This window comes from Cyclopterus lumpus, chromosome 5 (assembly GCF_009769545.1).
Source record: "Cyclopterus lumpus isolate fCycLum1 chromosome 5, fCycLum1.pri, whole genome shotgun sequence".
In the NCBI taxonomy this organism is placed as follows: domain Eukaryota; kingdom Metazoa; phylum Chordata; class Actinopteri; order Perciformes; family Cyclopteridae; genus Cyclopterus; species Cyclopterus lumpus.
This window is the reverse complement of record NC_046970.1, coordinates 20,520,582-20,544,469: the sequence shown is the minus strand read 5'-3', so window position 1 is coordinate 20,544,469 and position 23,888 is coordinate 20,520,582. Positions and strand designations below refer to the sequence as shown.

General features: G+C 41.4%; 3 protein-coding genes across 3 annotated transcripts; 1 reads left to right on the top strand and 2 right to left on the bottom strand.

Moving 5' to 3' along the window:
* Positions 1–88: 88 nt before the first annotated feature.
* LOC117731075 (cytochrome c oxidase assembly protein COX14 homolog) lies at positions 89–1,399 on the top strand. Its single transcript, XM_034533221.1, has 2 exons — positions 89–200; positions 635–1,399. The coding sequence occupies exon 2, from the start codon at positions 654–656 to the stop codon at positions 834–836; it is 183 nt and encodes a 60-aa protein (XP_034389112.1). The 5' UTR covers positions 89–200; positions 635–653; the 3' UTR covers positions 837–1,399.
* On the bottom strand, positions 1,142–16,515 carry cers5 (ceramide synthase 5). Its single transcript, XM_034533217.1, has 10 exons — positions 16,207–16,515; positions 10,321–10,426; positions 9,235–9,365; positions 8,707–8,764; positions 8,519–8,569; positions 8,103–8,195; positions 5,781–5,909; positions 5,164–5,270; positions 3,869–4,025; positions 1,142–2,070 (listed from the first exon to the last, which is right to left on the bottom strand). Exons 1-10 carry the CDS (start codon positions 16,377–16,379, stop codon positions 1,906–1,908), a joined length of 1,170 nt encoding a protein of 389 aa, XP_034389108.1. The 5' UTR covers positions 16,380–16,515; the 3' UTR covers positions 1,142–1,905.
* A 1,260-nt stretch (positions 16,516–17,775) lies between these two features.
* gpd1b (glycerol-3-phosphate dehydrogenase 1b) lies at positions 17,776–22,951 on the bottom strand. Its single transcript, XM_034532854.1, has 8 exons — positions 22,872–22,951; positions 21,237–21,414; positions 21,000–21,140; positions 20,769–20,907; positions 20,252–20,364; positions 19,183–19,419; positions 18,991–19,097; positions 17,776–18,806 (listed from the first exon to the last, which is right to left on the bottom strand). The coding sequence occupies exons 1-8, from the start codon at positions 22,913–22,915 to the stop codon at positions 18,710–18,712; spliced, it is 1,056 nt and encodes a 351-aa protein (XP_034388745.1). The 5' UTR covers positions 22,916–22,951; the 3' UTR covers positions 17,776–18,709.
* Positions 22,952–23,888: the final 937 nt, after the last annotated feature.

Sequence of the window (23,888 nt, the reverse complement as noted above, 5' to 3'; positions counted from 1 at the left end):
AGAGTTTTAAGAATGATATACTGAAGTACTCCCGGTCAGTAGGTGTCACACTGCAACTTTGCGCGCAGTTTTGTCCCCTCTGAGTTTCCGTACTTTACGAAAGGTTAGCTCGCTTGCGATTTAACTTCACAAGTAGGCGTGCTGACATTGAGGACCGCTACAACAACCCGTGTGCTCGTTATCGCTTCTTAAAATAAAAGGTGAGGCCAGATTTAAGTTTTTGCTTCCAGGGGAGACGTGACAAAGACGTGAGTTTTTTTTAGAAGTCGATACAATAGTGTGCTAAGCTGTGTGCATGTAACGACAGCTGACTGACAGCTAGCGCGCTTGTAGTAAAAAGACAAGGCAACAGAGGACCTAGCTAACCGTTCAGCAGACAAGAGACAGGTGGAGACATTAGCGTGTGAACGAACTGCTACTGTGACTTAACATTGGACTTATTAACGACACTGTTACATCATCGAGAAAATCAATAACATTCTGGAAAATAACGACAGTTAAACATGTGAATTAAAGCAGCACCCATATCAGCAATGCAAGTCATACACAATCACGTTTAGCAACAAAACAACCGCAAACGTGATGCTGCGCCAGGCGGTATTTTGCTGCTGAACTTGTTCCTGGTCCCCTTTAGGCTCCTCCTCCTCCTCCTCATGATCATGGTGTCTGGAAAGCGCCTGGCTGACTTCGGCTACCGGACGTTTTCCGCCTCGATGATGCTGCTGACGGCCTACGGAGGCTACCTGTGCGCGTTGCGCGGATACCGCTTCGTGCAGAAGCAAAAAGAGCTGAAGCTGGCAGCAGAGAACCAGGACCCTGAACTCCTCAAAGACTAACCGGGCCATTGCACACACGAGGACATTTCCCCATTCCTCCATTTAGTTCCCGTGGCTAAACAATGACGATGTAAATGTCTTCTCAGGACATTTAAGTGATTTGTGAGGGTGTGCTCACAAAAAAATTGTTTATAAAAACTCCAACAGGCAAATGAACGAATAACATATTTTCTCCAATGACCTGCGTAAGATCCATATTGTGAGAGTCTCAGGAGTGAAGATGGCTGTAATTGGTTGCATTATATTAAATGCCTTTAACCACACAAAGCAATGTAGTGTTTATGAACAGGACTGCAACAAGAATGGCCTCTTGTCAACAGAATATATTTGGAAATATATACTTTTTTTTACAAGGCCATCAAGCGAGAACGTGATACCAGACATGTAGTATAGTCCTCATACCTGGATTCCTCTGTAGGCAGTGACAAACAACTTTATAAACATGTAATCTCGGAAGAAGTAGTAAAAAAACAAACGGTAAAACTGAAATAAACATTAAGTCAAAGTTGCCAAACAATGTTGTTAAAAAGAAAAAATCCACAATAAATCGCTGAAGGCAGAAACTGCTGCTGTTTCAAGTGTGTACTTCTGCTCATACACACAGCAGCTGATACAACAGCTACAACAGTTATTTAAACCGTTATTTATATGTATAATACCTACTGTAACATCAGATGACAAATGCAGCAACCTTCCAGAGAGTAGTGTTTTGTGATCCAGTGTGAATTAAACAGTAACACAAAAATAATACAAGTTCATCTGACCAATAAAACTGGGAGAGAACATTGAAACAAATCAACGACTGCAGTCCAACTCGGCACAAAAAAAACATTCCATCATTTAAGAAATAAGACTATGCAAGTAACTTACTTCAACTGATATCATTTCAGCTTTCACACGTCACCTCTTGAGTTGTGTCGTACAAGTCAGCACAGGGCTCTTCAAAGCTGTGTGTATGTGTGTGTGTGTGTGTGTGTGTGTGCGCGCCCGCCTTGGACGTCAAGGGAATGTCAAAAAGAGAGTGGTTGGAGGCGTGAGGGACGAACTGCAGGGGGCACCCAGCTTCCTGTCACCAGCTGCTGTGGTTCTGCACTCCGTCTTTGGCAGCAACGCAGTGGCTCCTGGTGCCGTTTTCTCCCTTGGGAGGATGAGAAAAGGCCCTCGGGCCTCCTGTGGGCGTGTCGGCCTCTTCGCCCGAGCTGCTCTCAATGTCACTGCGTACATCGTTGCTCACCTTGAAGGCAGATGGAGGAGGAAACGGGATATTATTGTTTAGACAGAAATAAGCACTACAGAGGTTCGACAAAAATAATGCACACACTAAATGAAAAGAAACTTAATAATGTTTGTCCTTTTGAGTGGAATTTCTGAAGCTGAACTGTTTGGCATATGGCGTGTTGTGACTTTGTTTTACAGATACAACATGAGACTTGTGGGTTTTTAATGTGAAGGGCTGCTAGTTTAGACTACTTGACTGGACTGGAAGAGTGAATTATATTTCTTTATATTGTAGATAAGGTGTATTGATTAAAAAAAGACAACTAATTTACAAAATGACAAATTCAAGTACTAACATCTTTTACTTTAAAAACTAAATAAAAATACTGTTACAAGCAAGCAAAGCATTCAAAATCTAGAACTGCTCCCAAAATTACATAATATATCATATTTTTAAATCATTAGTATTAATGCAGTAACATAAGATGTATTTAAATATTGGAGCTTGATGCTGTAGAGCTATTTTTTACAATGTTATTATATTGTTGGTTTAATGAATTGTATTATAAATGCTTATTGCAGGCTTTTAAACTCTTCATATGCAAAGTAATTATAGTGACATAAAAATGTTGAATTAGAAAATAAAAAGTTTGCCTCTGACATGTGAAGTACATAGTAGCATAACATTAAAGCATTAAGTAACTCAGAACTCTATGGCTGGGAACCAATGGTTTATTCTAATGACAGGTGTATTTCATCGTGCAGCTTCAAGCCCCACAAACTTGTTATCCATGCAAATCTTTGGTGTTCATCATAACCACACGGTGGTGGTGCCGGACAGTTTCATCGCTCTCCTGCCCGATGAGCGACGGTTAGAACCTGACATTCATGGCACTATTACCGCATTAATTATCATTTACAACTCCTCTCACTGCCGCCTTTGTAAGAGCTGTTAAATCTGAGCGCTGGTGAACCGCAACAGCTGTCCAATTTAAACCCACTGCAGCTGAACTGAATCCGTAGAGAAAGGGACAGGACGGATTAAATGAAGATGTGTGAAAGGAACCACAGCGGAGGGACTCACAGGACAGCTGGGGGAATATATGTAACATAATTTATCACCAAAAAATAGCTTGTTGTGTTGGGACATTTCACTTAACTTTCTGGTCCTAGACAAAAATGAATTTATTCGGTGTCTAAGTCATTGTTGTTGGACCTTTTTGTTCATCTTTGCTGACACAAAAACATTGAAGAAGAGTGATAAATATTGTGTTTTATCTTGGCCCCTTTGGATAGTTTGAGCTGCATTATACTTCATGAAAAAAACAAACAATATATCATACTTTTCTCACCTGAAAACTTAACAAGTGAGTATTTGCAGGTTCTAGTAGCTGAAAAATAAATTGCTGTTGTGCAAGGAGAGCTTGCATGTGTAAGATGTCAAGTCCCTCAGCAGGTCATTACAGTAAGGCTGCATCTAATGAGGGTTTTTATTATTAATGGATATGCCGCATCACCTACTAAAGGAAATCATTTATTTGGTCAACAAAATGTTAGGAAATATTGATCCCACTACAGTTTTTGAGAAACCTAGGGATCTTTAAATGTCGTGTTTTGTGTGACCAGAAGTCTAATATCTAATTCATATTTTCTATTTTAGACAACAAAAATGAGCACGTCTTCACATTTGAGTGGCTGGCACGAGATTGTTTCTGTATCTTTAACAACGATTGTCAAAACAGTAAGGATAGGATCAACCGCTCGTTAAAGTTGTTGAGCTCTACGTTACAGTACTTCTCAGTAATGTGACCCACCTTGCCCCGCAGCATAGCTTTCACAGCTATACGGGCTATGAGGTAGAACCAGATGATGTGCAGCACTTGGAGGACCAGCAGCAAGAAGTTGAAGAGCCACCAGGACGGGTACGGCCCGACTATGGCCCAGCTCTCAAACAGAGTGGAGTTCAGGACCCTGGGAGACCCCAAGACAAATAGATGTGAAGGTAGTCAAGCTGTACTTTACACATATTCTGAAGAGGCCCATTATGAAACGTACACAATGTAATTCCCATTTGGATGCCAATGGCAACCAATCGGGCGGGTAACAATCAGCTCGACCGTAACGTTCGGTAAGTCTTCCTTTAAGTCCGAAGTGACAGAAGGTTATCAACAGGCCCCCCTCCCCCAGCTGAGGTATGGATTTCAGTACAGGTAGCGTTATCGCTCATCCACACTAAGACACTGAATATAGCTGCTCGGGTTACTTTCGTCAATGATAGGTTCCCTATTGTTCGACTCTGCAGGTTGAGCTCGCTAAGACATAAAGGTCTCTGTCGAGGAACAGTTGCTATCCAAACCAGCGAAGCACACGTCTCTGGTTGGGAAGTGAAATGACGTCTCGGCTGTCAGCTGTCAGCCGCCAGGCGCCTCACCTGGTGATAGTTGCATCACTTTGTTTAATGTGGTTTCTAAACAGCGAGGTAATGGCGGTGTTCTCCATGTTTGCAAAGTACAGTTTGTGTGCAGCTGACTAATGTTACTAATAACAGCTGCAGGATATGGACTGAAATGCATCGCCCTGCAGACCGACAGGCGTATGCGTGCGCTAGTTTAAACAACTGTGAAAAATGGAGATGAAGCACTCATTGTTATTTGTTGGTGACGTAATACCTAACGAGCCATCAGCTAATTTGAGCTTTAATAATTTTAATAATTGTATTTAGTGGTCAACTTAATGTTACTATGCTAACATTAACTAGCTACCTACAATGAATAATGTCCTACAATCAATTAATAAATGATAATAATGGATGGATTAATTGAATACAATTTGTTAATAAAAGACTAGTAATGTGGACTATTATTTTAATAACACCCTGCAGCCTTGATAGAGTTTAGCAATCTCAGTCTGTATCTACAACAGGTCATGTAGGATTACATAGTTTTCATGTTCATGTTTCAGTGTTATGCACACATTTGACAACCTGAGCTCAGCCACCTAGATTATATCTTTTAAAAAATGCCGTAATGAGCTCTTGTGCATTATCACATTCAGAAATGCAGAGTAGTTATAATATTTACTCTGAAGTTGAGAGTCACTGATAACTCACCATACTGGATAAACAACTAATCGTGTGATGAAGAATGCCGCACTGAACACGATGAAGAGGAAGTCGCACAAGCGTTGGTACTTGGCATAGTTGGCCAGTTTACCTGCCTGTTTGAAAAAAACCCAGAAATAACAGTTAATTAGCATTTTAATGTAGAGCATCTTTTTTTCTTTTCCTTTTCATCAACTTTTTTTGAGACTGGAAACACTAAACAATAATCAGATTTTCATCTCCTGAAGCAATATGAAGCAAAAGGCTACAGAACAATATCCGAAGAGGAAACTATTGTAAATGTAAGAGCTGAGGCCAATCAATAACTGTGTCAACAGCAGTCACATGTTTCTATGTCTTCCTTATCTTCAGTATTATTGTATGATAATGTATCAGCATATTAGCGGTAACTTCTGTTTAATATCAGATGTGCTGTAAAATGTCAAAACACTGTTCTGATTTGAGATCACATTATACACCAAGTAGATCGTTTATTAGATAAACTTTCTCTTTTTTACTCTGACAATAAATGTGAATAAGTTCCAGCTGGAGAGGATCAGTTACAGTTTGTCTGTAACCGAAAAAGAAGTAAAGTGAAGTACAGTATATTTGATTTGTAGACTGACCTCGAGCAGGAAGTCTGAGGCATCGTGGACACACATCACGAGGCTCCCTACTCGCGTCATGTTGTTGACGTAAGAAAAGCTGATCAGGCTAACTGTCGCCAGGTGATGGATGAACATTATAAGGAAGTCCTGAAATTAAAAAAGGGAGAGAGAGAGAGAGGGATAGTTAGCATACAAGTACACAGATGGTTTACTTGTGGAGTGTATTGACTGTTGTGCTACTGAGAATTCAAAGTTGACGAGTAGGGGGGGGGGGGGGGGGGGGGGGGGTCTGCATCCTGGTGAACTAGTTGGTCATACATGATGCAGACCCCCAAATCTACAAAAACATTAAGACAAAGCATTTAGTTCTGCTCAAAATAAAAATAATCACGATAACACACAGCCGAGTCAAGACATAAGCTGTCATCAACTACGCAGAATAAATAGCTGAAGCTGCAATGTTAAGGAACACAGATAATGCAAATCAAAGGTAGCAGCTTTGTTGGTGATGCAAATGTATGAAGAAAATTGGAAATGCAAAAGAAGTAATGGTGGACGCAATGGGGATTTTTGTGTGGTAGCCATGACAACAGACACAATCATCCTTTCTCTTAACCAAGGTTAACATCACCCCAGCTAAAAAAAACACACACATCTCAACGTTACTAATGCTCCAACTATGTATTCCTGTCACAAGATCCCTGTCCATCACAAGGTCAGGAAACGGTATGGCAAAATATTAATATACAACACATGCACGCTTTAGAGACACTTTGAGTGGATATGTGTTAATGCTCTAGTAGTGGTCCTCCTCTCTCAATGCTGTAGCACTCTGTGTCCTTGGCAACGGCTTCATGGCATTCACAGAGAAACTTTGACGAAGCTGCAAACAAAAGCTTGATGCGCGGCCAACGTGACAAGGTGGGTCACAGTTTGTACCGGCATGAACCCGCACTGATAATGTGCTCTGAATTTCATCATCATCGTTTCTTAAAAAGTATTTCAGAGAGAACAGAAACAGGCAGTGCTGGATTCATGCAGCCAGACTGATCGAGAGACGTTATAAGTGAGAGATTAATAGTGCAAAAAGATCATGCAGGAATGTAAAAGCAAAGACAGGAGACATGTGAAGTCATCAGGGCTGACAGCAGCAGGCTGGGTGGATATATGGAGGTGTTTGGTAAATATATATTGATATATTAAGTTGAGGTGTCATTGCTCCATATTTCCAACCAACTCTCTATACAGTCTTCGTCTTTCACTCATTTCATGTTACCATTCCTACATTCACTTCTATTCATATTTTAGTTGCATACACCTCTTATTAATTACTCTCTAGTTCTCTGTTCTTGTGTTGCTCCCTCTGGGGATCAACGTTTTAAAATGTTTCCCTTAGTTCCGGCTGACTTCTCTCGACCGTGGTGTATCAGCTAAATACTCAAGTTACAAATAGAAAGACTTTGAGAGTTTGTAAATCCAATGAAGTGCAACATCCATGTTCATAGAATCTCTCGATAAAAGGCCTTAAAACTTGACAATCTTCCTCTGTCGACCAGTTTAAATGTGAACACTACACCATAGTTGGCATGAATACCGGCTCTTTTGCTTGTCTAGCAACACCTTTAACACGCATATTTACTCACTTCCTTTGTGGCTTGGGGCAAACTGTAAAGTTATCGCAATGAAACTGAGCTGATTAAAGGTAAATATTATGAAAGGCTTTGAGGAATTTCTTCTAGCTTAATAAACACAAATCTAGTGAAACAATCTGCTGAGCAGGAGCTCCATTTGCCTCATCTGAACATCCCATCATGCGGAAATTCATATATTACACAACATGTGAAATCATGCAAGCCGCCTCTTCGCGTTCAGCTCGACTCTTAATTAAAACAAGTGGCACTGGCCTACTTTTCCTGCTTCCCCTTCCAGATATTCGCTGTATGGGGCTTCTAAAACATTAAAAGGCACAAACTCCAGCTCCAATGCGCTGGCATTCAGAGCAATTTCTCTCATTCTAAAAGAGTTTGGCCCGCTCCATCCTGCATTCACATGCCAGTGGGTTCAACTCGTGCTGAAAAATACAAAGCATTCACAGAAGGAGCAGCACCAGCTGAGCCCCGGCCCCCTCCCAAAACACTAAAACATGTGACCTTCCATAACTAGATTTCAATGCCCTCATCTGCATACATTTGAGACGCCTTGCATCCCACATGGACACACATTTTTACGCACACTGCCAAATGAGGAACAGTAGACCTATTAACGAGTGTTTCGCAAGTGGTTGAGCGGTGGTGTGTCCATTGTGGTCCAATCTAACAGAGGCGGCGTTGTTCCGCTCACCTTCCTCTTTATGTCGGTGAACTGGGAGAACATGAGGGACCAGTAGAAGGCCAGTTCTGTCACATAGTAGTGGTAGAGACCCGGAGTCATGACCTGAAGAGACAGACAAGTACAGCGACTCAGTTCAGATAAGAATATTATTGTTATTGTTTATGCAACAGGAAGAAGAAGGCAGTGAAGTAAGTATGACAATAGTTCTTCTGTGATGGTCTGTGCTGTTTGCTCAAGTATAAAGTGGCACAGCACTGCTTTTCATGGATGACTGGGCACCAGTTTATTAGGTACACAGTCATGCAATCCAAACCAATAACCCAGCAACAAAAGTTCATTTCTTAACTTTGAGGGACTTTCTGAGGGTGTTGTTGTATTGGTTTGCATTATAGATTATATAGAGAACAATTAGAACTGAATCATACCTGATAAGGATAACCATACCAGCAAAGTTGTGTATCCCACATCCAAGGACACTATAAAAAACAAACATATTAGTTCAGCAAACAATCCTTGAGGCTTTTAACTTTAGAAATATACCCAGCCAATCAAACAATATTATCAATGAAAGAACAAACAATGGCAAAAGCAAAAGATCTGATTGTGTGCTCACCTGCCACAGAAACCGGAGCCCATAGGTAAATATGCACGAATAAAATGTAAACCTCCACCTACAAGTAAACAAGAAGGAATTATGGTCCAGAAAATTGGGCTGGTTTAAGAGAGAATCAGCACATATTAAATAAAATATACGGTATGCATTTACTTACATAACATTTAGCTGACGCTTTTATCTAAAGCGACTTACATTCATACACTGTAGACACAGGGAGCAATTTGAGGTTAAGTATCTTGCTCAAGGGCACATCGACATGTGCTAGCAGAGCCAGAATCCTTATTCTAACATAACCTGATTATTGATTCTTATTTGAAATCTAAATCCAAGTCCAAACAATAAACCGCGTTTGAGGAACAACAAACTAAAAGTCTGCATTCCAACTTAAATAGAAATACAGAAACATGCATACTGTCCATATACATCCACAGCAAACATCACACCACACCTGCACATAAATCAACCATTGTGTGCTTATGACGCCTGCAGAGAGGTCAAAGGGCAACACCATGGGGATTAACCTACATGCTCTCGCAGAACTTAGTGTGCGTGCTGGGTTTATCTTGGTTCCTGCGGTGGCGGAACCAACGCTGGACCTTTCGCACCTCCCAGTCCAGCTGTTTGGAGAGGCCATCCAGATGCCGAGAGTCTGGATTCTGTGCAGAGAAGACAACTCAGCTTTGATTAGAGCGCCCAACAATAATGAAGAGGAAGCTTGATTACTTTACTCAGAGTGTCCAGTACGAGCGTATTGCAACTGTGTGCTTTAATCTCTCAAGATAGCACACTCAATGGGAGCCTCGACTTAAAATCACACAACCGCTTAGCTTCCACTAAACTCTTGCATCTGATTACACGAGAGACGGGTTATGGTCTTGGATAGTGTATATTGTAGTTTGGGGTAATATTTAATGTTATGTTGTGATATGATGTCTGAGAAATGTTGTTTGTTTTAAAAAGGTACACCAAGTCAAATGAAATTGATTCACAGAGGAAAACAGTCAAATAAAAACGGGTACACCCAATATGCAGTGCGACTGGAGACAGGACTGCTCCAATACTGTTTTAATAAACAGTCTTTTATTTTTCTCCTCCACTCCTGTGGTTGATAGCAATAGTGTCTAATAGCTATTTATGTTTTTGTAAATCTTGCAGGCACAAAACATAACTTTAGCTAGTTAAGAGTGTTATTGTCCAGACCATGTCACTTGTTGGTATTGATATGGGAGAGAGGTGTGCAACAAAGGAGGTCCCACAGCTAGAATCCATCTGGGGACAGTTACACGGCAGGTCCTTTAACCCTGAGCGCTCCGGAGACCATGTTACTTTTATTATGTTGTTTATTGAGCCCTTGTTTTAGTAGAGTTGTTATACTTACATGTTTCTATCTTGTAAATAGTGTTCAAGTCAACATCCAAGTTGGAATAAAGAAAACTCTGACTTAACTCTAACTAAACCCAAATGTAATGGAGTACAGCGTTGTATTGTGGAGGCAGCATATGTTTTAACGCTCGGTCATCGTAGATTAGTCTTTGAGTTGTCAAGATGATATGAACAGTTACTGAAACTCCAGTACACAAATGCTTAAAAAAAGGGAGGAAGAAAGCAAACCTGGGTGATGGATGTAAACACTTTCTCCAGCACAGCATTGGGCTGCGCTCTTCGTCCAATACCTGGCTGGATGTGGAGACTGCGGGCACAGGGACCGGCAATGCACCTGTCAAAACATATCAAAACATGCTGAAAGGAAAAGTGAAGCATCTGTTTGGCCCACGTTTAAAATAGCATTCAATCCGTGATGAGAGGGATAAACAGGGTTCCTTCATGCACACAAAAGAGACATCTCTTTTATGATATTAGGTGGTTTGAGACTCTCAACAGTAAATATATTAAATCAGTTGGAGACGAGAGACTGGTAAACAAATCCAAAATGACCTGCAGCTTCTTTGTTGTAAAGTTAAAGGTAACATGAGGAGTTTTGTTTGTCTCGTGACACAAAAGGTGGAGCGATACACATTCCTGCAATTGGTGTCACACAGTTGGGGGTAAGGCAAAAAGGACGAAGACTTCTTGCGAGTAAACATGTTTTTGTAAACAAAGCCGGTTTGAAACTTTTAAGAAAAAGCGGGGGCCTCGCAAAATGATTTGTGAAGAAGGAAAAGGCATTCATCGTGTTTGTGAGACCTCAGGGACACATTGCTTATTCATGGTGAGAAACACAACAGAAACATAACTTGTTTGTTTACAAGAAAACGCCACAGGGCATTTTTAAGTATTGTGCAGACCAACAAAGCAACCACGAGAGTGCCAGAGCTACTACCACTACTACAACATCCTTGGGCTCAGGTCAAGTTTGTTTACTATCAAATGTTATTGACAAACACTTTCTCCCTCTCACATCTCCGTCTCTCTCTGACTGAGAGTCTGTGCACGTCACGGGTTTCCAGCAGGAAAACATAGACAGAGAGTGTAGTTAATGTGTTGCATAAGCATGGCTGGCTCACATCTAATAAAGGCTCATTTAAAGTATGAACTTGCTGACGGGGAGCTTCTTAAAATCCTCAGGAGGATGCCTCCTCCATGAGGAAAACAGTGTGACCTTGTTTGACCCCTGCTTGTAGTTCATCCGGGAAAGACCCTCTGAGCTTCCCGTGAATGTTTATCTGAACAAAATGACCAACGAATGGCATATTAGCTATTACAGGCATGTTGTGCTTTGTGCTTTTGGTGGATCAATATGACTTATACAATGTAGGCTTATGGCAATAGATATTCTTTTTGTGAGAAGCCATAGATCTTTCATTTTGAAGAAGACTTAGCTAAAATATAGCAAAGAATACAGGTTCAAATTAAGCAGCACCCAGTGAGTCAGGCTCAGAATTATGGGCTGGAATTAGGTCTCTGAGTGATACATGAGCAGGTTGCTCGGCGGCAACAAAAGGTCTCTGTGCTTAGTAATACAATGACTTCCAAAACATAACTTTATTTTAGTTATCAAGAAGCCGAACAGGAGATCTAATTAGCAGAAACAAATATATATATATATATAATGTGTTATACAATGTAGCCACATTGTAGTTTAAGAATGTCTCATTGCATGTTGTGTTGTGGCTTGAGATAATTATGTTGTATCACAACTACCAGCATAGCAATATAAGGAAGAATTCATGTTCTTACTTAAAACACAGACATAAAGTTATATTGTCAAGGGGAATCCAAAGAGGCTCAACCAATCATTTGCATTTTTATCATTATGGGTGATGCAGAAATGTACACAGGAGCTCTTCAAGGAACCATTCCTGTGGTCAGTCTGTGAGATCTGTGAACATGAACATATCTCTCTAACGTGTGGACAGACTTCACACGTTAGTCGGGAGGAAGCTACAATAAAATACAGCTATTTGGACAAAAGTAGCTCAGAGTCTACAAGGTCAATCTCAAATGTGTTTAATGTGTTGTTTAACAAGTGTGCTTGGGCTTTTTTAATATGTATTTACATCAACACATGGGGATGATTACACATGTGTGTCTAATGCTCTAAAGCTCCGGGTGTCTTGTTGGTTTCACATTCACACATTTCCACCGTTTGCAGAAGAATGCAGAAAGAGATGTGTCCATAATTTTACAGTATGGACTTTGAACAGAAAGACCATTGTGAAACAATTAGCGGGCTGGCTGGAGGCTCCAAATAGCAGCAACAGGAACACATGACAAATATAAACTTCAAGATAATGTGCATCCATGGTTACAGAGTCCATTCTCACCCTGTTTTTAAAAGTATTTTGAGGTTACTTATATTTTTGTGATTTTTTTTTTTTTCCAACCATGTGTGCAACTATTTGATTGTTAACAGTCTTGAGCCCCTTCTTGTAATTGTTTACCTACTTTTTGACTAAGTCAATCATCACATCAGCAAGACGTAATCAAGTCAATCTTAAAGAAAATACCGAGCCGGTATTGAACCGTAGAGGAATCCTTGAAATAACAAAACCTCCACTGTCTCAGCGGTGGATAAGGAGATGGTTGCTGGTGAGGAATCAGACACTCACCACAAAATAGCCTGTTTGATTATGAGAAGGGAAGAAAACAAAACAATACCTCGAGTCTAACACAAAACCACTCACACTTTTTGCCCTCCCTGTTTTTATTATTACCAGCTTTACCTCCAATCACTTTCTGCTTGTCCTGAAGTTACGATTTGCAGATCAAACTGGCTGGAATAAATCATTTTCATACCATTAAATATAACAAAGTTAAAAGAATACTTAAATGCTTTTAAACATACATGTGTCTTTAAGCAAAGTTGTATTTGACATGGTTCTTTAAATGACCTTTAAAGAGCAGTTTCACTTTGCATCCAAAACACAGAAGTTAGACTGGAAATCTAAGTATTCTCTCTATTCTTACTTTATGGCTCACAACAGATTATATGGCAGGCCTGGCTACTCATAATCTCATGCGCGTCCCAATTTGTAGTCTTAACACCGCTCAACCCATGACACGGCTTAGAAGGGCCAAGAGTTGCACACACAAAACAGCCTGACAGCCCCCATGGACAAAGTCACTGTCAAGTGATGATCTTAATCAAACAAGTGCAAACTGGTCTAGAAGAGGCGGAGCCTGCTTGAGGCTGTTGACGTATTGACCAGGTAGAAGAGGAATCCCGCAGACACGCTTGATAACTTACGCGCGAGAACAAAAACAAATATGTCTGAGGAAGGATGCTTGAAAAGTTAAGACTTTAATAAGCTACATGAAGCGAGAAGATGTCCGATACTCTCGGGTCTCCGCCGTATGTTTAACTGATTTTCCTGACGGACATAAAAGAATGATCTTTAGGGCATATTACAGACTGCAGTTGTCAAAGATAACACTGTAAGACAAAGATTGAGTTAGATAAACGAGCAGGTTCTGTGGCTTCGGCGACTACAACTACAAAAAGCTGCATTTTCATACTTGTAGTTGAAGTTGAATTGACAGTCGAAATACAAATACTAAAGGCAGTTGAAATAGCAGATTACATGTGTTGAAAGAAGTTAAAATGTGTCGTATTTCAAGCGTAAGCACTGAAAGCAGCTGTAGGAAGAGGTGTATGAATAGTTTAAGTTGTTCGTTAAGCTTTTTCAGAGGGGGGTTGTTGTTAAAAGGCGAAGACCGGAAATCTGACAGGGTTGGAAGTGAGGCTGCAACTACATTTATTTTCATTATCAATTAATCAAATAATCGTTTGTTTGAGAACATTTCAGAAAAAAGGGAAATGTTGGCATTTTCTCACCACCTGAGGCAAGGCAAGTTTAATTTAACCAAAAAGATACTTGGTTTCCTATGACAAAAAAACAAAAACGTTGTCAAAAGAGTTGCTGATACATTTTTTCTGTCGATCGACCAATCATTGAAGGGTCAAACTACAAGCATCGACAGGAGAAAAGTCTGTTAAAGTTGCTGAAATTAATGCAGTTTAAAAAATTGACTTGTAACACCTCTCAGACTCATCAGTGTGTGATTGTATGACTGCCCGACCCTCTTACTGGAGGTGTGTGTGTGTGTGTGTGTGTGTGTTGTATATATTATTAAGTGAACTATCAACAAAGCCTGTGTTTAGCTTCTGCAGAAAGGGCCATGGTGTGATGTTTACATCTGATAAATAAATGAATGAGCAACAGTGAAAGAGTTAACGCTCTCTTATAACATCGTTTTTGAAAATCCTCATCGAATTACTCAGGTAAATGTTAAGAAGCCAATCTTGTCGCCTGTGTTCATATTTATTATGATTTATTACAGCGGAGGTTTAGTCCTCGTACGGTTCTCTGTGTTGACAGACAACTGTAGTAAGGCATTCAAAACGGTTACACAACGATAATTGGCTAATGATGATTACTAAGCTCTAGGAAGAGATCAAAACCCTCTTTACAGCCATGCAGTTAACGTACAATAGAAACCTTGGTGATGAGCAGTTATGAAAGCAGGGCTGCTCCTTGCCAGGAGGAAATGGAAGTGTACCGTCTCCTTATTAAACACAACGATACGTGCGGGATGTCTAGCCACAGGCACACTGAAATTGGGAAAGGGCTATACGGATCAAATACTTCCTCTGTATTGTGTATCTGTGAGACCTTAAAATGACTTCAACACTGAGTAAACCAAATACAGTAGTTGTTTCCTGAAGCAGTGGAAGAATGAAAAGCATTACGTGAGAAATCCAGTCAAATCTTGCAACAGTCATTTGATACTTTTATCTTGAAGCTGCGAAAAACGAGCACAACCTCCCTCCACGCACGTGGCTAAACAAATAATAAAACACACCGTATCAAGCCATCCAATCAAAGTCTCCGTCAACAAATGAGGAAATGTGGGTTGCTATACTGTCGGTGTCAGCACTCAAGATAGAATAAGAAGAACGTTATACTTTCTGCAAATCTTTTCAGATGAGCCTTTTCTTAATGCCAGCTGTTGATAAGCTGGATCTCATGGGGTTTTGCTACAGTTGATCTTCAGTACCCCCATCACCCCTGGCGACACCAAAACGTTTGCTTTGAGGGAGAAATTGTGAGATCTTTTGAGGAATCCGACAAATACACCTGCCCTGTTTGTGACACCAGACCGACCCTCCCTCCCTCCATCGATCCATCGCTTTCAGTACCCTCAAATGTCTGTGTAATTTCATTCCTCATATTGTAGAAGTAAGCTCGCACTCATCCGTGTATGAGAGAGAGCGGCGCAGGCAACAAAAGGCAAACTCATTACATAGATCCATTGCTCTTGTTTGCCAAAGAATAAAGCCTTGAGGACATCTTCGCTTGCTTGTGTGGCAAGACATGCAAGGTGGCTCCCATGGGTGTCCACCAACCCGAGGTGTGTATGCTGGTGTGTGTGTGTGTGTGTGTGTGTGTGCACTGCACTGTTATCCACTTTTGCACACAGCTCCACCTTTGCACAGGACCGGATGGACACCTTGACCGTACATGTGACAGGTAGCTGTGGGGGTTTCACAGAAGTACAGCAGCAGCATCTCTCCCTTTGTACGCATGCGTCAGGTGAGGGCAGCTAGAGACAGGAAGAGACCGGATAATAACGGTCAATGAATACCAGACTGCTGCGGCGTCACCAAAACATCAAGGACCAGAGTTTTGAGAAGGGGGGGGGGGGGGGGGGGGCGATGTAGTTGTAACGGGGTTACACACGCTTGAAGCTAGCCTCACGAGACGACGTTTACAGGGCATTTCTAACACACGTGTGCCTTTTACAGTAGTTGAGAAATTAATTATCAGTATATTTTGAACGGTATTTGGTGGGCAGAAGTGTAACTGACGTGAGTAAATGGCGTGTTTTTCGACAAAAGAAATCCCCTCACACACATTTAAAGATGTTGCTTGACCAAACCGCTAGCAAACCCATCACTCCGTTGTTGTGAGGAAACCTCCCGTTAAAAAGTACTTTTGAGGGAGTTTCTCCCTCACTTTTCAAATAAAAGGACCGACATCAGCAGCGAGTACGAACCTTTCGAAAAGTATCCTGACGGCGAAAATCCCCAAAGCCAACGGGAAGGCAGCAAACAAGTGTCCCGCTTTGGGGTACTCGACCCCGGGAGCTGGGTCTGCCAGATCCGCCCAGGTGACGTTGTGTGGGAGCCAAAACCTCTCGTTCCAGAACCAGGCTGAAAAGGCAGCCATGTTTTACAGTGTCCCAGACCCCCGGTCGGTTAAATCAAATGAGTTTATTATCTGGAAGAAGAGGATGTGTGAAACTTGATGGGAGCCTCTCCTGCCCCTGGGCCACTTGCGCGATGGCTTGTTACCGCACTAGTGTGAGGAAAACCAGAGACATCCGCTTCACATTTTCAAAATAAGATTCCCAATGTTCAACTTTGTGACCGTTAAATATTATGATTTGGTTTAATACTTGTTCATTTAGGTGTTTTACAATATTGTTTTGTGACTTATTCTCACCACTGTCAAGAATTAACTTGTGTCTCACCACCTGATTCTAAATAAATAAGTAAATAAATAAATAAATTAGGCAAAATGCCATGCTGCGACATTCAGGTGGACATGATGGCGGATCTGTTTGGGCCATTGTAGTTCCTTGCTAAACGACCTGTGCGTTTTGACCTATGTTTTTGACATGCAAGTCAAGTATCGAAGACTTAACACCAAACGTTTGGACTTGGTTGTGCCAAAAAACTTTAAACCGGCTTTTCCTTATATTTTCTCACACATTTCCCTTCTTTTATTTTGAAGGCAATGCAGCCCAGCTTCCTGTATTTCATGGTGGTCACCGGACAGCTTGACAAACCTTGGCTGCCGCCCTAAGATGAGGACTGGAATTGAGGAAGTAAGGAGAGTCTCTCCTCCCTCGCTGAAACGGATGGGTGCCATGTATGAATGGCATACATCCCTGCAGATTTCCTGGAAGAGCCACACTGTTTGTCAGATACTATAATAGTTGTGTTATTAAAACGTATCATACTCCAGGAGATTTTTTTTTTTCTGCTCAATAATCCATTTGATGGGTTATCTGTAAAGATACCGAATGAAAAGTGAATACAACTGACGGGAATCAACTGACACATGGGCTTGTGATCGATGTGATGGTGCACCCTAGTGGCACATGGGTGTACTACAACTACACATTGTTCAGAAATATTGTGCAACCATCTTGACCTATACGAGGTATTGTATTTCTGCAAGAGATCAGACATGCATTTGTACCCCACTGAAAGGCAGTATACATATTTATAATAGTTCATTTAAAATATATACACTTTAAATGGGGCTAAAAGTGGCTGAAAGAATAACAGTCACATTCAAGATTTTTGACGGCACCACAATGGTGTAGCATTTCAAAAAGGTGGCATCCCTGTGTCGTTAAACAGGGATGAGGCAGCTGCAGTGCTTTCCACCGTGTCTAATTATAGATGGACATTTTCCCATTTAGAGCGTGTTGTTATTATTAGAAATCTCACAGGCCAGTTGACTCGATACAAGTGGCAAAAGATGTAACTTCATGGTCTACAACATGACATAACAACAGAGCTGGTACTTTTTTTGTTTTACTCATTTGTGGGATTAAAGAGCATACATGGGGAGGATTCTTGCTCAAGCGTTTTAACAATTAGAATACTGTATGAGCCGTGTATGACATACAGGCACTGATCATTGATGAGATACACTGACTTATGGTCAGGGATAGATGGCCGGTAATGAATTCACATCAGTTTCTTGCATTTTAAATAGAATTTAGAGAGAGATTACATCTTCAGACATGTTTCTAAATGAATCAAAACAAAACAAATAAGTAAAGTGGGTTAATTTATGACGGCATTCCTAATTCCTATTAAAATAATATCAATAACCCACACTGAATAACTCAGTCATCACTTATGAGGACTGAGACAGGGCGTGGACTTAAAAAGAAAGGTTGAATAGACGCTCTAGAAAATGGTAAAGGTGAAGAGTTTAGAGTGGCAGCCTGGCTGAGCTCAGGTCAGGTTACAGCCAGGCGGCTGCACAGTGAGTGTGTCCTGCAGGAAGATCCCAGCGAGTCAAACGGAAAAATTATTAAACATGAGCAGAGGCGCAAAGTCAACAAGCTCAATAATTTATTCAAAAAATATCCAAATCATCGTAAATCCGGAAGAAAGAAACAACACAGTGGCAGTTGGAACTGTGTTCAGTGCTTTGTTAAACATGTCCGTGAAAAGGCACGTTCTGGCTCCTAGCCAAACAGTTACGTAACATTCAGGTGGGGGTTTAAGCATCGTGTAAATTGTATGAATTCTTTAAACCTTTAAGACTTGGGAGATTCCAATGCAACAATGAGTTTCTAATAAGTCAGAGCTTCTGTCGGTATTGTCATGGAAGGCGAGGGAGTCGGAGTAGAGAAGGCAACTCTGTGTTTTTGTGTGTTTGAGATTCAAACATGAAAGTACTTGGTACAGTCTTCACCTAACCTTCCTCCCTACGATCACCTGGGTTTGACAGTAGATCTAGAGTGAGTCCCTTCAAATGTGCTCCGGGTGGTTCTGCAAACACTTGATGAAATCTGTGACCGAGTGGCCGTTGAAGCAGATCTGGTGAACAGCGGTGAAAAGGGGAAACCTGGAGGCGAGAGACAACGATGCACACACACACACACACACACACACACACACACCGTGATGTTAGCACATACCATCTAAAGACACCTTACTCAAATGGACTCGGTACAATCAATAACTGCAGGAATGATAAACAAACTCTCTTGTAATTAAGATCCTCTTAATGAACGAGAAGACAAACTTACTTTTCCACCATGTTTTTATCTTTCAATATTTGATGGACCTCGGACGCCGTCGCTGGACCTTGAAGCTTCTGACCGTTCAACAGCTCATTTTCTAACTGCTCAATGCTCTAAAACAAAGAGATGTTCGCTGTCGTTTTAGTGTTCGCCGTCACGTTGTCGTGGCTTTTCATGGAATGGGAGCGACTTACGTACTTTGCCTGTTTTGGCGAACGCCTCCCCGACCTTGCGGTTGCGTCCGCCGTAGCAGGTTGTGATGAGGTCAGCGATGCCGCAGCTCTCCAGGAAGGTGGCGGGGGAGACTTGGCAGTTTGTGCAGAAGAGCCTGGCGAAGGCGATCATCTCCATCAGGCCGAGGCGAATCACCGCCGCCTTGGTGTTGTCACCGAACCCCAGGCCGTCACAGAAACCGGCTCCCACTGCCACGATGTTCTGCAGCCAACAGAAGGAGGAGGAGACGCTGCTGGTAAATGTGTGGCCCTCTTTACGTGTTGGCTGTCGGAAACCAATGCGGCGAGGAATCTCACTGTTTGGATGAGGGAGCACGGCCTCCACAGCGATCACAGTAAATTCTGTTAGATTTGTCTCTTTAGTGCATGATGGTACTTATTCTACTCTTCAGACCAATCATAGGGCTTTAACTCTACATGTCATCATTCACCCATTCGCACCCATTCATACACTGGTGGCCCATCAGGACTCTTACTAATTCATTCATAGGCCTAAAGGAGCAATTTGGGATTGCGTGTCTTGCCTACATGGACTAGTGGAACTGGGGAACAAACCACTGACCCTCTGATTGAAGGCCGACCACTGCTCTACCACTGATCCACATCCTGTTGAATATCATATCTATATCAGTCAACAACAAAACAACAATGAGAGTATTAGTGATTGTTTTGTAATATGTACAATTCAAGCATTTTGGAACAATACTGCATCTGCAAGACGAGCAGATGTTTCTCTTTAACATGTTTAACATGTTTTTCTTTAAAAAGGTCTGAAATGCACCAGTTAAAAAGATGTCTGAATGATGACAGTCAGATGGTGAATTTAAAAGAGAAATATCAGTAGAGAAATATTAAGCCCCCAAAACATTCTCGTGACTGGAATTCTTTTGACCACGCTGCATTTTTTTTTCACCCATTACATCTTTTATGTATTCTTACGAGAGCACCGACGCGGCACTGGACATTTTGCTCGCACTCAGATGGCGGAGAAAATGAAAGGAGTGCATTTGTTTTGAGGGAAGAGAAAAGCCGACCTTGAGCGCCCCGCAGATCTCCACCACGTCAGACTCCTCCACCACCGTCACACGGAAGTTGATGGTCTGCATCAGCTCCTTCAGCATGGGCCCAAATGCCTTGTCTCTGCACCCTGTGTCCAAAAAAAAAAATCATCAGCAGTTCTATGGCCCAATCAGTTTACTGTATAAAACATTTACATTTCAAAATGTTCTCTGTTAAATACTAAAGATGACATCAAAAAAAACTAAAACGGCTCAATAGTGTATACATGTGTTTATGTTATCTTTACATCATAACGCGTTTTAAGTCACTTTAAATAAATGAATGGAAAAGGCCAATAAAAAGATACAACATTTTCATCATTTTGACCAATCACACTGTAAATTATTGAGACATCAAAAGTCATCCAGTCATGTCCCCCTTTACTACAGCTGGAGCCACACTCAAAATTGCCGTATCATGTTTGTATTCTGTAAGCATTGCATTGACAAACGTCACTGCGTCCCCCATCAAATGTCTATTTATCGTGCGTACCGATCGTTGTTTCACAAAACTTCTCCTCGGCGACCTCGTTGGCGATGTTGGCTCCCATGAGGACGGTCACCGTGATGCCCAGCTTCCCTCGGATGACCTCAGAGATCAGCTTCAGACCCTCTGGACCCGCATCCACACCCTGGAGCAGACCAGATCATTACTTCTTTAGTGCACTGGGGGAATTCCTGTAACGTTGTAGTGGGATATATAATTAAAAAATATGAGAGAGACCTTGATGAGAGACATTCCTACAGCATCCTTCTTGATGTGGTCTTTAATGGTGTCGCACACGCGCACAATGAACTGGTGCGGCACCACGAAGATCAGGATGTCGGCTCCTTTCACCGACTCGGCCAAGTCTGGAACGGCCAACTGGACGAGGAGGGAGGAAACAAGGAGGACACTTCAGTCACATGACAACACCAAGCGGTCCCCCTGACGCCGTCAAAGAGCTCTTCTCACGCTCACCACGTTGGAGGGCAGCTTGTGGCCGGGCAGGTACTTCAGGTTCTCATGGTCCGTGTTGATTATTTCTGTGAGTTTACGGCCGTTCACCGTCTCTTCAAACACCCACATGTTCACCGTGCTGTCAAACGTGTCATACTTGGCCGCGTTGGCGCCCACAATCTTGGCGATGGCCGAGCCCCTGTGGACACGGAGGCACACGGTGGTCATACTGGGATGGGAGACAGCAGCTGGTTGAAGTTATTGTTACCCCCCCCAAAAAAGAAGGTTAAATGTCCTCTGTTTTTTTTTCTCTGTGATATGTCATTTAAACGTGGATCTTAATGGATTTCATACTGTGGTCTGCAGAGATCAATAAAGGGTGATAAATATTCTGCATATCTAGTGTTGAGTTTGACCGGTTCTATTGATTCTCTGATACTGCTGGCGGATACCGACTTTTTATTTGTGTATTTCTCAACTATTGCTGATATTTAAAGTAGGCCGCACACTGACCACTGTGTGTAAGAAACACAACGTTTACACTTTTAAATATATATATTTATATTGATGTCTCATGACTACTTTATTAGAGTTATTGCTTTAAATACAGTAGTGCGTCTCCTAATAGTGAGCAGATGTCAAAATGACTTGTAACACTGTAATTACCATATTTTGTGTCCCGTGATTTGAATTGTTTTTCAGACGCTTTTCCAGACCATAATAACACTACAGGTGAAACAGAGAGTACTAGAGGATCTTTGTTTTGGCCTGAGGAGTGTCTCATTTCATAACAAGCCGTTGAATGTCATTATAACATCATAACACGCTCAGAGCTGATAAATCCCTTTTTTAAGATTACATAGCAACACTGTTACTTTCGACAACCTGAAGCACTTTCGTGTCAAGGTACTTGTACTTTACTTTTTCCATTGTACACTACTTTATACTTTATAACACATCACTTGTTATAGATGTAACTTCCCAAATGCGTATAACTTAACCTTAAAGTATCTCTCTCAACCAGCTACAGCATTGAAATGCTTCTTACACATGAATGCATCAATAATAAAGATAATAATGTACATATACACTAAAGAAATCCACTACACTACATGAGTATGTGTTTACTTGTAATACTTCCTTACTTTTTTATAGGTACAATTTTGAATGCCGGTCTTTCAGTAATACATCTATTGCTTTAAGGATCTTTAGTTTATCTGAATCCTCCACAGACTGAACTAAATGTCATGCAGGACGATTAATGTCAACATTTCAGCAGCCGGCTCAGCACAAATACTGCTGAATAATAAAGATTTAGAGGGTGTAGAAGCCTCAAAGGTCAAAGGTCAGTGTCGCAGATCTCCCCTCTGCAAAAGACAAAATCCACTTCATGAATAATTTATCTTCAGTTAAAAGATAGGTTAAAGTTGCCTATACTTTCTACCAAGTTTGCCAACTTAAAGACATGCACTCGCACACAAAGCCGTCCACTGAGTGTGAAATCTAATCCAGGGAACAGAAATACCATTATGAGTATAAATGTATAATAGATCACAACTGACAGGCTGCTGTAGTTAAAAACACTAAACTTCCAGACCCCCCCAAAAGTGCACTCGAGTTCATTCAGACACCTTCGAGAGCCTCCACTCCACTCACCAGTTACCAGAGCCGATCACACACACTTTCTTCGGCGCTGCCATTGCGTGTTTGACCTTCCAGATGGAGCTGCTGCCGGTGCGAAGACACGCCGCCGCCGGACGAAGTGTTATTTATACCGGACAGGCCGCCGAGGCTCGGACACGCCCTCTCCCGCTGATTGGTCCGCTCCGGGACTAACTCTCTCCCTCTTCTCCTCACACGGAAATACAGGATAGTTCAGTAATGTGTTGCCGCATGTTTAATTAAGCCCAGGGATGTCAGAAATACATACACATTATTTCTTCTCCATTTTTACAAACCTGAGTCACCGAGGAAGTGACATGAGGATTTTTTGAGGGAACAATACCTCCATTTACTATTAAGATGTATATAATTATATACATATCAATAAATATGTACACGCGAAGTTCAAGTAAACATATTTACAGGGTAATTAAATCATAACAGACTGCAACTTATTTATTATAAAGCTAAATGTACCTCACGAGTCATGTTGATCTGATGTTAACTTTCTAGTTAAGTTATACAAACTTGGCATTTATGAACAGCTTTGGCTTTATCATCAAATGTCGACGCTTTACTTCTACTTTAGAGAAAGGTACATCTCACTTTGTCTCATGTGAGACAGAATGGGTTCATTGGGACTGTTGGAACCACACTGCTCATCTAAAAAGGGTTTTGTGGGTGCACTCAACTTTTTACTGACTTTTAAAAATGAAGTAAGTTATTTTTATTATTTTTCTTAAGTTATAGACTAATTACCAGATACATAAATATTAAAGCAGTGTTCATGACGTAGAAAAAAAAATCACTTTCAGACATGTACATTTTACATATCCTTTATTATAACATAAGAACATACAGAAAAATAGGTTTGGTCCATGAAAAAGTCTGCAGATTCAAATACTACGACAGCCCCCCCCCCTCCAAGGTTCCCATCAATTGTTTCAAATCATGTACCTGCCCAAACCCACATTAGCGTATTCTTTGTGAATTAAATGCAGGCTAAAGCTT

Bases quoted from the DNA above. Each gene is read 5' to 3' on its own strand.
- LOC117731075 (XM_034533221.1), top strand. From the start codon at position 654: ATGATCATGGTGTCTGGAAAGCGCCTGGCTGACTTCGGCTACCGGACG.
- cers5 (XM_034533217.1), bottom strand. From the start codon at position 16,379: ATGGCTGCCTTTTCAGCCTGGTTCTGGAACGAGAGGTTTTGGCTCCCA. The intron at 10,427-16,206 runs GTTCGTACTCGC...ATGTTTTGACAG, and splicing joins GTCAGGATACTTTTCGAAAG to GTGCATTGCCGGTCCCTGTG. The intron at 9,366-10,320 runs GTTTGCTTTCTT...TTCTCTGCACAG, and splicing joins TGTTTACATCCATCACCCAG to AATCCAGACTCTCGGCATCT.
- gpd1b (XM_034532854.1), bottom strand. From the start codon at position 22,915: ATGGCAGCGCCGAAGAAAGTGTGTGTGATCGGCTCTGGTAACTG. The intron at 20,365-20,768 runs GTACGCACGATA...TTTTGGACACAG, and splicing joins GTTTTGTGAAACAACGATCG to GGTGCAGAGACAAGGCATTT. The intron at 19,098-19,182 runs GTACGTAAGTCG...TCTTTGTTTTAG, and splicing joins CGTTCGCCAAAACAGGCAAA to AGCATTGAGCAGTTAGAAAA.